Source organism: Patiria miniata, unplaced genomic scaffold, assembly GCF_015706575.1.
Source record: "Patiria miniata isolate m_02_andy unplaced genomic scaffold, ASM1570657v1 HiC_scaffold_9, whole genome shotgun sequence".
In the NCBI taxonomy this organism is placed as follows: Eukaryota; Metazoa; Echinodermata; class Asteroidea; order Valvatida; family Asterinidae; genus Patiria; species Patiria miniata.
This window is the reverse complement of record NW_024037076.1, coordinates 24,714,888-24,729,227: the sequence shown is the minus strand read 5'-3', so window position 1 is coordinate 24,729,227 and position 14,340 is coordinate 24,714,888. Positions and strand designations below refer to the sequence as shown.

Genomic DNA, 14,340 nt, shown 5'->3' with positions numbered 1-14,340 from the left:
AAATTAGAAATAGGTTTGAAGTGTGTTTTATACCGAGCACTCCACATTATTGGAACGGTCGTGTGTATTTTATAGTTATATAAATATTCATGCCACTTTCACAAATTCATTTCAATATTTGTAGATTAGGTACTACGGTGGATTCTATTTGAAGCAACAATATACTTCGTTCGCTTTACGAATGACAATAAAATGAAATCGAGTCTCCACTAGAATGTACATGCATGTATTTTGCACTTTCAGGTTTGAAATAAAAGGACGATCTGTTTCTAACTTGATAAGACATTTTGGAGCAGTGAGAAATTGTTTTAAGGAATTAAAATCTGATATGTAGGCCCTACATGTCCTCTGACCTTAGCCAGAAGCGCTGGCCAAAATAATTTTCGAGATTTGTTTTCAAAGAAATCTTCAGTTACAGTAAATATACCATCAATGGAACGGACCCCCGACAACTGTGTTCGAGTGCAAATATTGCATGGTGTCAGGTAGCTGGCCGGGTTGTATGACCCAAACGCACTTGAATTCAAGGTCATTTATCACCCGCACATCGGAAGGCGGCTTGAGCTAAAACTATAGACCCAGGGCGCCCTCTGTTACCAATTATGTGAAAAAATTATCGTCCGATGATTCGAGATCATCTGAAAAAGTAAAACCACACGCGTCAGCGGTTGGTATTCGCTGATTTTTTTTTAACTGAAAACTTGTTCAAGTACCAAAAAGTTACTCTTCTTATAAAAAAAAAACACAAATGAAAATAAATATCTAACTATTTTGTGACATGTTGAAAAAAAACTTACAGGACGGCACAGTGTTTTTAGGCAAACATTTATTACATAAATTATATATATGAAAACAAATAAATTCATTAGTTGACTTGCAATCCAGGCAAGAAATGAAGCCACGAGATGAAGAAGTGACATTTCTTGTTCCCATTTAAAATCTACGTTCGGTAAAACTGCTCGCTTGTATAAACTAACGAATTAAACAACAGGTTATTATTTCTTTGTTGGAGAAGTGGATGACTGCTGAAAAATACCTTTCATTAAACTATTTTTTGGAAAAATGGAAGACTGGATTTTCTTAAGGCTCAATCATCGTGATTGCAATTCAGACTTCCATCTTAGACGAACGGTTAATTCCAACTGGAGGATTTCAGTATATTCTGGATATGTTACTTGACAATCATGACGTTCTTGAATGAGGGTGATCCCAATGGCACCCCTCTACGTTCTAGACTGCATGTTGTATGTCCTTCAATGTCCTGATCAGCTCCTCGTCGGCAACCTTGTGGTTGAATTCTTGAGGTGCTAGCGACGCTCCCATCGTCACCCTGTTGTTCCTGTGAACCATCTGTGAGTCCTGAGTGCCTCGTCCCGAGCAGTGGAACTCCCGAGTGCCGGAGCCAGTCAGAATGCGATCCAGGTTCCTTGCATTGATTCCTCCACCTCAAAAAGAGAGAATAAACAATCTGAAGTTATTATTATTCTGGTTTATTAAAAATTTGAAACAGGCAGCCAGAAGGCTGACATTGCACAATTACATGGAGCGGAAAGGATAAATTCAAACAATTAAACCATACATTAACAAAAAAGACAAGTACACTTTTAAAGTAACATTAGACACACAAGTGAATGAACTAAAGCATTTTGACCCATTATTTAAAAACAAACAATAGCAGACAACTGAAAATGGACAAACACACAAACAACAGACCATGGGACAGACAACTAGATAGCAATGAATAGGAAACAACCAACAAGCAGGCAGAAACAGACAAACAAACTGACCGACTGACCAATAGATAGACTGAGATAGACAAACTGGTCGACCGACCGAGACAAACAAGGACACAGCCCGCCTGACAAACAGACACAGGCAGAAGTGAGTTTTGTTCTTTCAAGCAATACCCATTTCTGAACTCTTTGCGAAGGCGAGACAAAAGTGGCATCCACTAGAGATAACAAGCCAAGGGTACATTAGTCTTAATGTAATAACATTTTTATTTTTCTGTTTAAGAACATAAATTTCAAATTGAAAGAGTTTATTTCTCTGTGCAAGCTTATGATAAAACAGCCTGCAAAAACTGTGCAGTAAATAAGGTCCAGCAATGACAATTAGATCATAAATTTGTGAAACTTTTATTTTCTGAAGCAAGCATCATTAACAAACATCATTGACAAGCAATGGACAAGTTCAAAGCAACACTTGAACAAAAGCGCAAATCACAAGGGATCATGGGGGAGGTTAAATATACCTTCGTTAAAAGTTCACACACAAATCAATTATAGTACAACTTAGCTTGTTAAAAGTTCACACACAAATCAATTATAGTACAACTTAGCTGCACCTACCTGGCATTACAATGATCCTGTTGTTGGCTATTTGGATCAGTTCTTTGATCAGCGGAAGACCCTCCAGGGCGGAGGACTCCTGGCCGCTGGTCAGAACTCTCTCAAAGCCGAGAGAGATCAGGGTTTCCAGAGATGTGTGGGCATCACTGCACATGTCAAAGGCTGCAAGCAGAAAAGGGGTAAAGGGGGGGGGGGGGGGGGGGGGTAAGGGACAGGGGGTGGGGAGAATCAAGTGATTGTCATCAGTCATGGAGCGAACTAAATTCTAACTTATTAGCTCCTGTTCTGCCCCAAACTGACGTACCTATCATTCCCCTTTCTGTCCATTTCAGTTTAATGAATCGACTTACCTCTATGGAATGTTACAGGTAGAGGTCGACACAGCTCTGAAAATGCACACACACACAAAAAGACAAATTCATTCAACACAAACCAAGAGAATATATTTTTAAACTTAATGACCACGACGGCTCATTATTTCAAATGCATGTTCTTACAGCTATCTAGAAGTAGGAAGGAAGTTTGCAAAATTCTTACCCACAAATTCTTTACAAACTTCTGCGTCAACAGACCCTGAGCTGAAGAAAACAAACCAAAGCAAACAGAAACAAGAACTTTATGGAATCAATTGGATATCAGAATGAAAGGAAGCTAACACAGTGTTATTTGTAACATTAACTACTTTCAAACGTAAATATGTCTACTTTCAAATGAAAATATAAATCGACCATGTTGTATAATTATTTTGATCCCGTGTAACCCATTAACTTCGAGATTGCTCGTGCTACAAATCTTATCCTGCTTGTTAACTGGCATGTAAAGTTTGTGTATTGTCCTTGTCTATTGTTTGTCCTGTGTTTTATGCATTAAAAGCAACTTTAAATTGGTATACAAGGGGCCAACGATTACAAGCTTAGCTTCTTAGTAGGTTACTCTACAGTCTCACCATCTGTCTATAAAGTAGCCTACCTTTCTGTGTTAATTACTATAATTAAAAAAAAATGTGACACTGTGGAAAATAAGTGAACAATGAACAATGAACATTCACATTTTGAAAGTAAAAGAGATAACTCTTTGATTTTTTGGAGGAAGCATATCAAAAGCTTGGCAGTACACAATCCCCCTCCCAAACTCCCTTGGATTCCTGTGTTACCCCCCCCCCCAAAAAAATGGAACTGATTTTCCTTCTGTACCTTGTGAGGGCGCCAAACACAATGCCGTCAGCGCCATTCTCTTTGCAGAGTTGAATGTCTTCTCTCATGACCTCTAGCTCTTCAGGTTCGTACAGGAAGTCTCCAGCTCGCGGACGGATCAGAACGAATACGGGTAACTTGGTCACAGCCTTCACTATTCGTAGCAACCCTGGAGTTTCATTGGAAAATAAAACACAACAAATTCAGTTCGGTAAAAATTATGACTTATAAGTTTTCTAAGCTGTAATTTTTAATTTCCTTTTCGGAAAGAATGTTGGAACCTGACGCCACTTCAGCGGTTGTGTACAAAGTCTATGGAGAGTCAAGAAAATTGTCCAAGTATTTCCTTAGAAAATTGGAAATGTTTCTCGATCCCAGCATGATCCCAGATTCATGTCTTATCATCGTTTTTGCAATGACTGACCTTCACTGAGATGATATATAAAAGAAGAAAGTGGCATCAGATTGCAACATACTTTCCGAATTTGCTCATAATTTGGACTCACCAAGACTTGGTGTGGTGCCTCCTTCAGACAGACCTGCACATAGTTCAATTCTTGTTGCTCCTGCAAAATATTTTTTGCAGTATTTATTTAGTGTACGCCCAAACATGGCCCAAACAAGCGGGGTGTCATTGTCAACGAACGAACGGTAAATCACGTCACTAGGCTACTTGTTTTCAGTACTTCCTTTATTATCGCTAACAAGTAACATTAATATTTCTACACTCACCGCCCCTTTCTGCAGCAGTTGCAGACCTCACTGAGTCAACACACACCTCCATAAATTGTTTCCTACCTCAGTGAGCTCAAAACGAGGAATTTCCAAGCAGTTTCGAGGCTCACAATTTTTTTTCTGAGTGGACACTGAATGATAGGGTCCACATGGTGTGAAGTCTGGTGCATGTTTATTGTCAAAGTTGCCTTACTTGCATGTTGTTCGGATGACGCGGTAACTGGGAAGCTGAGGTGCCAGACGTACGTTGGACGGTTTTAGACTGGTCTTCAGCCTTATTGATGCTGTTGGAACTTCGAAGTTTTCACAGGACTACCCCCCCCCCAACCCCACACACACCCAACCAAAAGCAGTTCTCTGTTATTTTGATTGATGATAATTAACAAAAGTCCTGTACGCACTTGAGAATCAGTACATTGTGCATTTAGCTGTTTTGATTTGTTGCCGTAAAGCAAAAACAGGCCTATCTCCAAAAAGAGAGAAAATGACCACATAATGGTTTTTTTGCAACTTTTGATTCAGTGACATGGATCAAATAGACTTTAATAATAAATTTGCCGACACTGCGCGTACAGTATGTTGCGCGGAATTTCACCTGAAAATCAAGGATTATTAAAGCTGGGGGGGGGGGGGGTGTTACCATCTGACTAATCATGGGAGCGCTCAAAGCGGACTGAAGTGGACACTAATGGACGGTAGGTGGCGCTATTCTTGTTGGCATTTTTGCATAGCGCGCGTTCAGCATGTATGCCAAGAAAATAATAAAAAAAACAGGTGTGTTTCAAGCCATTTCTTTTAATACAAAATATACTCAGATTCCCCAGAAAAGAAGAGTTCACGTCAATTGAATACACTTTCATCATTGAAATTATTACATTATTGCGATCAATAACATTCAATTTCCATAGCCTCCTCAACCGTCAATACCAACATTTACCAACAATTAACACAGTTCCTGAACATTTTCTTAAACAAAAATAGATGAAAGTTCATACAAGTTATTTACAAATAAATTATTTACTCTTTAGAATATATCTTGATTTGGGGTACAAAAATACAAGTCAAGGGTTGAATGTTATTTTAAAGTGATCTATACAAAGTAAATGGCTTTTGAGGCCATTATACGAGGGACACAGGTAGAGGGTCATTATCTGTCACAAAGTACGGTGTCTCCCCATCGTCCGGGAACCAAAATTGGGTATCGGGCAAGGTCTGTTGCTGCTTGCGATGGCGTTTCTTTTTCTTTGCTCGTTGCGTCTCCAAGGATGACTCGGTAGTGACGTCAGGGGGCGGAGTTACCACTATGGCGGGCGGTATTGGTGCAGGCCTGTTCATGTTGACGTCCAGTGGTAGTTCATTTCCCAATAATGTAGAGTTTTCTGTAAAAAAAGGGAACATTTTCGGGATGCAGTGTAACATTCTCGACTCGTTTATTACCTGGTAATACAGGGTGATCGACGTGTCTAAAAAAAACAGCTTTAAAAAACACATCGCAAATATCTATACATGTAGGCTACATAATAGAGAAATAGTCCATTAGGCCAAAAAAAAAAGTCTCCGGTTTCTGGTATGGAGCTTGTCCAAAAAGTGGTGCGGCAACGCGGCTTTTTTTTTTTTTTAGCCGACTTTTTTGCTTCAAATGTCGGCTGATGACTGCAAATGGTGCCCGACTAAACTTAGTGCAAATATATGGGAGTCCACAGAGGCCACATTAAGCTTATTCTCGAGCATAACCCCATCTAAAAACACGTTGAAATTGCGCAGCAGCAGAACTGATTCCAGTCAAACCAGTGAGTTTGGCGGTTTTGAGACATCATCTTTCATTTTGCCGACGCGCATGGGTACGGCAACGCGCGCGCATACCAGAAACCGGAGACTTTTTTTTTGGCCTTAGCTTTTCAACAACGAAACAAATCTGTTTAATGGGGTAAATGTTTATTGAGTTATGGCCAATTGAAAACAAGTACGGCTTTTGCATTTTGTCCACGGCGACTGATATTTTGACTGCCGCAATAAGAACTGATCTGGTCACTATGAGATCTGGTCTCCATTCTTTATATAGTTTTTGGCTCTTCATTAGATTTTCAGTAGTCGCTTAATATATGAATGTAATTCACAGATTTGCATTATTATACCATTTGCATAATTATACTCACCTTTTAATTTGATAGAGGAAATGCTGCTATTTCTTTGATGATTTGGTTTGGAATTCTCTTGCCTATGAAAAAGAAATGCAAGGCAGCAATTAGTTCTGGGGTTGTGGCTAATCTGTATTGTTGCTGATGATAATGTTTTAAAGGGTTCAAAACATGATCACTTTTATGAAAACAAAAAACTGAAAAGGGAACTCACGTGTCACCCGATTCGACTTTGTCGTCTTCTTTCTTTGCTTTTGAGGTCAACATTTTGAAGCCCTTCCTCTTCACCCGACAGTGGAAGAATATTGCCATGGGGATGAGAGTTATCAGTCCAAACACTACCACCAAGATGGGCGTCGTGCCGGGGTTTTGATTTCGCGAATCATTGCTTCCGTTATTAGGGGGTCTTTTTGGATGTGGCGTTGAGCTTGAGTCGACAGTTTGTGTCGCGTGACCATGTCCGTCAATTGCTGCCGTTGTGCCAGGCGTAGGTATGACTGTCGACTGTCTAGGTACTGGTTCCGTAGGGTTGTCTGTGGCCCCAACCCCTGTCGGAGGAACTTTGTCGACTGTCGACCGTTGTGTCGATTCCGTGGAAGGAAATTCCGACGACGTGCCCGAGGCTGTCGACACAGTGGCGGTATTTGACGTGTTTGCGTCACCTGTGTTGGTAGCGTCGTTTGGCGTGACAAAGTCCGTTGTCGGATCGCTTTGGTGTCGAGTAGTAAGACTGCCGGGATTGTTGACTTCTTGGTCCGTGATTGTCGCCGTGGTTGATTGTGTTGCGACTGTCATGTCTTCTGCTATTGGTGAGCTTGTCTTTTCGATCGCTACCGTGCTGACGCCTGGTGAATGAGTTGTGTCGAACCCTGTTGTGAAATCCGACGGTGTTGTGTTTTGCGATTTCGTTGCAGATGTTGAAGAATCTGCGCTGTGTGTGTCGCTTGTCGTGCCTTGTGTTGTGAATGCCTGCGACTCGGACGTCATTGTCGAACTTGTCGACTCAGTAGCGAGAATGGAGGAATATTCCCCCTGTTTCTTTGTAGCTTCAGTTACCGCTTGTTGTACCGTTGTCGTCCTCATTTCGGTGCAGTTGGCGCCCGTGAAGGGGGTAACGCAGTCGCACACATGGTGGGCCAGTCTGATTTCCGACGCTGATATCGATCGGCACGTTGAGTGACTTGGACACGCTGGGGCCTGACTCTCATCGCATGCAGAACCTGAACACGACAGAGTAATACACCGTCAACGCTTTCAAGTTTAGCTGGATTACTTTTGAACAAGGATAACTTTTGAGTTATATCTATAAATGTTTGCAACATTCGACAGAGGACTGATGAGGACTCAATCGTTAAGAACTGCCTCTTTGTATAGCAACTTTTCTGACTTTGAAATGCATGAACTTTATTTTAATCTTTCGCATTATTACCTCCTCTGCAGGTTGCCTCGCTTTCGTCCGAGCCATCATCGCAATCGATGACGTCATCGCACCGGAATTCGGCCCAAATGCATCCGTCTGTGTAGCCACATCGGACCAGTCGTACGGCCGAGTCAGCAACGCAGGCAGTCACTGGAGAAAACAAATCTTCAATTTTATTTTATCAATACTGAATATTTTGCCCTTTATGTTTTGTTTTTACATGTTGTTGTGAGCGATAAGGGAATTTTCATTGTCAGCAACAGTTCCCGCACTTTTGGCTTTCAAACCCCGAGGCTATTTTACTAATTGCGAAATCTAAATAATGTAGAAGATCCTCTCTTAATTAGAATAATTTTATGACTTTTATCGGGTTGCAATATCACTGTTGTTATCACTGTACAAATAGAAAGATACGAATATTTAACTAGAAATTTCACAAACAAAAGCTGTTTTCATTTTTTTTTTATTTAAGTGTGGATTTTACCGACTAAACGGCATATTTACCTGATCTGTTCGATCGCTTCGCCTCACGTTTTGTTGGAATTCCTTCTGATGACAGTATGATAGCAGAAATCACCACCAGATACGCCAGGTAGATGAAACAGCTGTGCATAACGACTGTTTGTTTCACTGGAGACATCTTGTACGAACACTTCCTTACAAACACAAAATTGCAGTCACTGAAGAGGATCGCTTTACGTAATTGCTTTAAACTCCAATCAGCCTGTGACATAAACTGATATGCACAGTTACCAGATATTAAATCCATTCATTGCACAGTGGCCCTTGAAAAGGTCGCGCACGACGCATTTTTCATTGATTAAAATTATCGCATGGTACAATTATGATTAAATGCTTTAAACTGAAGTATTATTGTGAAAGCGTCATATGGTGTGATTAACATTCCATTGCCTATCGATTTAATTTTTCTAATAATAGGCTGTGTGATTACAAAATATTGTTTGCGGTGATTGGTGGCAGCATTTTTACACCTTCGTGTAGATTTTTCTATGAACTTGTTTTTTCTAAAACTTTTCTTCAGGTAATCGTCAAAAGCATGAATCTGTAACAGCTTTTTAATTGGCCCGTGTATTCAACCACTTTTTCTCTTTATGAGAGGAATTAAAAACAACAAAAAAGGTGGGTGTTATTTTTTTTCCTGCAATGATATTTCGCGGCATAGCCAAAAATAATTTTCTAGGAATGCCGCTATTCGCGGTCAAGTTGCGTGCTGCAGCTATACGTGCAAAATGTAATGAGTCAGAGCATGCGCAGTGGTGTGGTATGGATTTAGGGCCCAATTTATGAAACCCTGGATGAAATGAAAGTGTTAGTAAAATTCAAGGGTCCTGGAAATAATGCAATTCTTTTTCCAGAGCAATTCTCAGTCGATTTTAACGAGAAATTAGCTGTTCCAACCCCCTCTATTAACACATGCTTTCATTGTGGTCTGTGTTTGGGGGGGGGGGGGGGAGGGGGGAGGGGAGATAGACAAATATCTAGAACATCTTTAAATCCAACTTTGGATTATTAACCCCTCAAATTTAAGGTTTTCATGATGCGGGAAGTGTTTTTTTATACTTGTAAAGTGCATTTTTTAATCCCACCATCATTAATTACTACACACCTAAATTACACGAATAAAGATGGCAAACATATGAACCGTTGGGGGCGCTCTTTTCTCAAAACTTCGCATAGTGCGGTTCCGGAATCCGGATACATCTGAAGGTGATTAAATGGTGCAAACGGCAGGAACCAGACCATTACCTCGGTAACGTGTACACATGATATTTAGCCAGCCGGCCGGAGTCGATTCTAGTCGCGGGTGCATTTGTCATTTGTCAGGTGTAACCTTTTGTAACTTTGGTGAAACGCTCAACTAGTGTTGACAATGACAATGATATCAATTTAGTTTGTTCACATGCAACTGGATTAGCAATATTATCCTTTCAATATAGTAACGATCCCGCTAAATGAAGAAAAATTTGGTGACCTTTCCCCTCTGTTTAAGTTAGCGAATGCAAACACAGTTTCAGTGAGCTTGCTGCCGATTTGACTGTTGTTGTCCATTGTCACTGTGATGCCCAAGTCAAGGGCGAGTGTGCCATCTGCAAGCAATGATGGAATATGGGTGAGTAACATTAGTCACAACATTGAATATACAATTTTTTTTTTTTTAATCGAATCCTACATTTAATTGCAGAATATTTTGTCTTTTTTGTTATTCGTGACTTTGGACCAAACTTGGAGGATTTTTTTAACACACACAAAAAAAACCCAGAAATAAATTCTGACTGCATTGGCATTATAATACTAGTATTATTCTAGGTCTGATTACGAAGTCACTCACAATGACAATTAATTCAACTGTGTAAGGGAGGCACCAGAGAAAGATTCGTCACGGCACAATTTTTAAGTTCCCAAAACATCCACTGTGCATGTTCAGTGGTTTCAGTGCAGTGCCGGTACAAGAGCGAAACAGTTTTTGGGAGCGGTTCACAGTCAAATATACACTGCCTTTCCAATATAACTGATGCTTATTGAGGTAAAGGGCCAAGGCTTATAAAGTTATATCCAAGAGGAAAATGGTAGCCCCTAGGCTAGATTTTGTTTTGATATATTTTCAATTTGCTGTTGTTTCATTTGAAATGATTGGCCCAGTTCCGAACCAGAGGATGGTCAGACCCGCCCATGATGCGAGAAACAGTGACCAGCACAGGAAGCATGCTGAGCACCTCACTCAGAGACCAGCAGCCAGAGAGACCTAAGCCTCCACCAGAACCTTTCGATACTAGAATGGAGGTAAGAAATACCTGTTTAGTGAGGATTTACTGATATTAGTAATAATGCTTTTATCACTGGGTACCTTTTTGACAGTTTCGGCCCCAAAATGCCATTAATTATTCCTGTGGAAGCTTTGTCTCAGGAGGCCTGTACAAAATTAGAACTTTACCACATCCTTAACGACCCTTTCAATTTAGGAGTCAACTTGTCTGTTTGATTTCACAAATTAAATATCTAGATGCAAAATCAATTAATCACTGAGCCAGTCACGCTTTGAACGACCTAACGAGGTGGGCTAAAGATCGGTTAGCATCACCTGTCACTCTGTGATGTCCAATGTTCAACAGTTGTCAACAAAGCACACAAGGGGTTCAAAGTGTTAGCGCAGGATCGTGAAAAGGAATATGATTAATTAGAGTCAGTTTTCATTAGACATCTCATTTTTATTTGTCTGCTGGAGATAAGGTTGGATAATAAATTTGCTATGACTGCAAAGAATGAATGAATTGTAGAAGGAATCGAAAAGCATAAAGAGGAATCTGGGGTGGAACAGGATCAAAATTTCATGTAGATGCCTTTTGTTCAGAAATTGTTTTGTACAAATATAATGTAGCTGGATGACAGCCTTTGAGAAACTAAATGCCAACTGTTGCGTTTGGCAACACTTTTCTGTTAATATACAAAACAGTGACGCACCAATCTTCAGATCTTGAAAAAAAAAATCAAAAATTTATTTTTTTTAATGAAAAATCAAAGTGTTTGCAATATTCTATACACATTGTGGAGAACTAAAAAAAACACCTAAATATCCAGATGAATTCTGCATTGAACTGATATTTTTGTGGGTGTTTAAACACTGAATGACTGACTGTGCCATTACTTTTTCCGTTCCAGTTATCCTATACCGTGGAAAATCCCTTCTCCATGCACGACAACAGAAATTCATTTCAGGATCATGGAGTGTATTTTGGCCATGTAAGTAATCTTTGCAAACAAGCTAATCAAAGTGCTTCATTTTCTAAATGAGAGTGCGATATTTTCAGTTTTTTTAAGATTTTTGATTTTGTCTTTCCTCCTCCAGTATGCCAAGTGTTTTTTTCATTTGTGCTCCTTGGACCTTATTTTCCCCTAATTCATGAAAGATTCTGCTGAGCATGAAAAATTAAGTCACTTTCTAGGATTTGATTGTAACTTCACTGTTTTTGACATCTCTTTTATTTTTAGGGTCTTGGAAAACGCTTCTTTCACGGTGATGAGAGGCAACACGGTTCCAAAGACTTCTACACCTGGGACTTACCCGGGCAGGACTTGCACTCCACCAACTACCGTGATGCCTTCATGGGCAGGCCCTGCAGGCAACCACCAACGAGGCGTCGTTTCCCCCGCAAGCACCCCGAGCCCAGGGAGGGACAGCAGAAGCTGGACACGACAACAAGCGATTGGTTCCAGCCGCCAGACGTGCCATACAAGACAGAAACACAGACTCTGGTGTCTAGCAAGGAGCCTCATCTTAAACCCAACCCCTGGAAGTACTCCTACAAGGCATATTAATCAAGAGTTGTGGTCAAGTCCTCACAAGACTTTATCAGTCCTGACAGGTCCTCGCAAGTATTTATCAGTCCTCACAAGTCCTCATAAGTCCTCACAAGTCCTCACAAGTTCTCACAAGTCCTCACAAGTCTTTACCAGTCCTCACAAGTCTTTACCAGTCCTCACAAGTCTCCACAAGCCTTTATCAGTCCTCACAAGCTCACAAAAGTTCTCACGAGTCTTTATCAGACCTCACAAGCCTTCACAAGTCCTCTCAAGTCTGTACCAGTCCTCACAAGTCCTAACAAGTATTTACAAGTCTCCACAAGTCCTCAGAAATCCTCACAAGTTCTTACAAGTCCTCACAAGTCTTCACAGGTCCTCACAGTACAGACGAAGGTCATTAAGTCTCAAGTCTGCGAAATGCAAATTCCTTTGTGATTGTTAATCGACTATACTTGTGACCTACCTAATAATTTGACATGTGATTTTACTTGTAACTTGACTTGTGACGGACTCAACTGAAACTGTGCTAATAATCCTGCAAATTCCGGAATATACCTTGGATATTCCAAGCAGTTTGGATGAGCGCAGGTTAAATCTCTTCCAAGATGGTCACAAAGGGCATTTTTGGTCCTCCGCTAATGTGAGCTTTGGACTGCGATTTGTTTACATTGTGTACATTTTATAAATTGTAAACCTATGCAACTTTTATGGAGCAGGACGTCGTCAAGTGTGGCATTGTTTTATCAAGTGTGACCATGTGAAGGAAACACTTCTACAGTTTTACTGTTTGGTTATCTGAACAATTGTGAGATCTATTAAGTGTGCTTTGTTTAGATTGCTTTTTGCGATTGACTTTTTATTAAGGCTGTCCTATTGTTTTTTTCCCATCCTTTGACTAACAGGGTCCTTAATTGTAATGAATGAAAGATATAGCTCTCTATCACCTTTAATTCAAGACTGTGTGTAAATTTTCAATAATTTTAAGTTCAAAGTGTGATTTCAGTTATCAGACATAATTATCAAGTTTAGTGTTGGCAGTATGCTTTACCCTTTGTGTCTTTATGAATGGCTTCGGACCAACTACATGCAGTAAAAAAAAAAGGTGTGACTCATTCAGGCCTTTTTAATTAATCTTTACAGAAAAAAACGTACTTTTTTTTTCCAAAAAATTCTACCTCTTGAAATTTGTTACTTTTACATAAACACAAACTTGCCAGTTGAATATAATTGTAATCAGCATAATAAAACAAAAGATTGTGCAGTGAATAGGCCTACAGTATGTTACTGTGCACAAAGATGTCCCTTCGTTTTCACAGGGTAAATACCAGAAAGCTACTTAGTTTCCGAGATGTGTGCTTTTTTTGTGGAAATTACGTAAAGGCTGAACAATTTTCAAATGATTTTTAAAAGTAGAACAAAGAAATTGAACAGAGATTTCAGATGATTCAATTGCTTCCATTTCAATTTCACACCTTCCATTCTTCCAGCATTATTTGTACCACAATTTTACTTATTTTTATTGCCATTTCTTAATTGTAAATATATTGCTTATGTACATACATTACAACGTCAATTTTTAATGAGTATGGTAATTATTAAAAGGCTGAATTGATGAAACGGTTTTCGTCCAAGTCTTGCATTTTTGCAATAACTTTGTTGTCGGTTTCTGTGTTTGAAATGGGACTAGAATAACATTTGAAAGTTTCTGACATCACAAGACTTGCATCAAAGTGCAAACACAAGTTACATTTTATGCTATCAAAGTATACCGTTTTAATTAATATACTTTACATTGAAAGTAACCTCAATCAAACTCTAGTACCCTGTCCCCTCAAGTATAATCTCAACACCTCTTTTCCCCTCCACACGGGACCACCTCATCATCACTCCATGAATACAGACGCAAATGAAACAAAAAAAACCTGAAGTCGTTTAAACTTTGTTTTTATTTTAACATACTTGAGAGAATAAACATCTCCATACTTTATGCCCACTGTTAGGATTACAATTTTTAGGAGCAATGCAGAAAAATGAAACTTATTTTAACTATAATAAGTACAAGGATCATACATCAGCATTCAGGAACAACCAAATCATTTTTTTTAAAGGGAAACAAGTTAAATTTTAAAAGAAAACAAAATACAGTATTTTAATTAAAAAACTGTCTTGGAATCAGTCAAATG

At 39.5% G+C, this 14,340-nt stretch overlaps 3 protein-coding genes across 3 annotated transcripts; 1 reads left to right on the top strand and 2 right to left on the bottom strand.

Annotated features, from left to right (window-relative positions):
* Positions 1-121: 121 nt before the first annotated feature.
* On the bottom strand, positions 122-4,447 carry LOC119720659 (copper homeostasis protein cutC homolog). Its single transcript, XM_038190446.1, has 7 exons — positions 4,277-4,447; positions 4,051-4,110; positions 3,545-3,713; positions 2,889-2,929; positions 2,702-2,737; positions 2,352-2,513; positions 122-1,445 (listed from the first exon to the last, which is right to left on the bottom strand). Exons 1-7 carry the CDS (start codon positions 4,326-4,328, stop codon positions 1,231-1,233), a joined length of 735 nt encoding a protein of 244 aa, XP_038046374.1. The 5' UTR covers positions 4,329-4,447; the 3' UTR covers positions 122-1,230.
* An 863-nt stretch (positions 4,448-5,310) lies between these two features.
* LOC119720974 (uncharacterized protein PB18E9.04c-like) lies at positions 5,311-8,477 on the bottom strand. The gene is made up of 5 exons (XM_038190839.1): positions 8,342-8,477; positions 7,847-7,987; positions 6,632-7,637; positions 6,436-6,497; positions 5,311-5,658 (listed from the first exon to the last, which is right to left on the bottom strand). The coding sequence occupies exons 1-5, from the start codon at positions 8,475-8,477 to the stop codon at positions 5,399-5,401; spliced, it is 1,605 nt and encodes a 534-aa protein (XP_038046767.1). The 3' UTR covers positions 5,311-5,398.
* Positions 8,478-9,654: 1,177 nt separating this feature from the next.
* LOC119720652 (testis-expressed protein 36-like) lies at positions 9,655-13,778 on the top strand. Its single transcript, XM_038190437.1, has 4 exons — positions 9,655-9,968; positions 10,499-10,639; positions 11,516-11,596; positions 11,846-13,778. Exons 1-4 carry the CDS (start codon positions 9,918-9,920, stop codon positions 12,170-12,172), a joined length of 600 nt encoding a protein of 199 aa, XP_038046365.1. The 5' UTR covers positions 9,655-9,917; the 3' UTR covers positions 12,173-13,778.
* Positions 13,779-14,340: the final 562 nt, after the last annotated feature.

Bases quoted from the DNA above. Each gene is read 5' to 3' on its own strand.
- LOC119720659 (XM_038190446.1), bottom strand. From the start codon at position 4,328: ATGGAGGTGTGTGTTGACTCAGTGAGGTCTGCAACTGCTGCAGAAAGG. The intron at 4,111-4,276 runs GTGAGTGTAGAA...AATATTTTGCAG, and splicing joins AACTGCTGCAGAAAGGGGCG to GAGCAACAAGAATTGAACTA. The intron at 2,514-2,701 runs GTAAGTCGATTC...TTCTGCTTGCAG, and splicing joins ACCTGTAACATTCCATAGAG to CCTTTGACATGTGCAGTGAT.
- LOC119720974 (XM_038190839.1), bottom strand. From the start codon at position 8,477: ATGTCTCCAGTGAAACAAACAGTCGTTATGCACAGCTGTTTCATCTAC. The intron at 7,988-8,341 runs GTAAATATGCCG...TGTTTTCTCCAG, and splicing joins GAAGCGATCGAACAGATCAG to TGACTGCCTGCGTTGCTGAC. The intron at 5,659-6,435 runs GTGAGTATAATT...CTTTTTTTACAG, and splicing joins TTCCTCTATCAAATTAAAAG to AAAACTCTACATTATTGGGA.
- LOC119720652 (XM_038190437.1), top strand. From the start codon at position 9,918: ATGCCCAAGTCAAGGGCGAGTGTGCCATCTGCAAGCAATGATGGAATA. The intron at 9,969-10,498 runs GTGAGTAACATT...TGATTGGCCCAG, and splicing joins CAAGCAATGATGGAATATGG to TTCCGAACCAGAGGATGGTC. The intron at 11,597-11,845 runs GTAAGTAATCTT...TTTTATTTTTAG, and splicing joins ATGGAGTGTATTTTGGCCAT to GGTCTTGGAAAACGCTTCTT.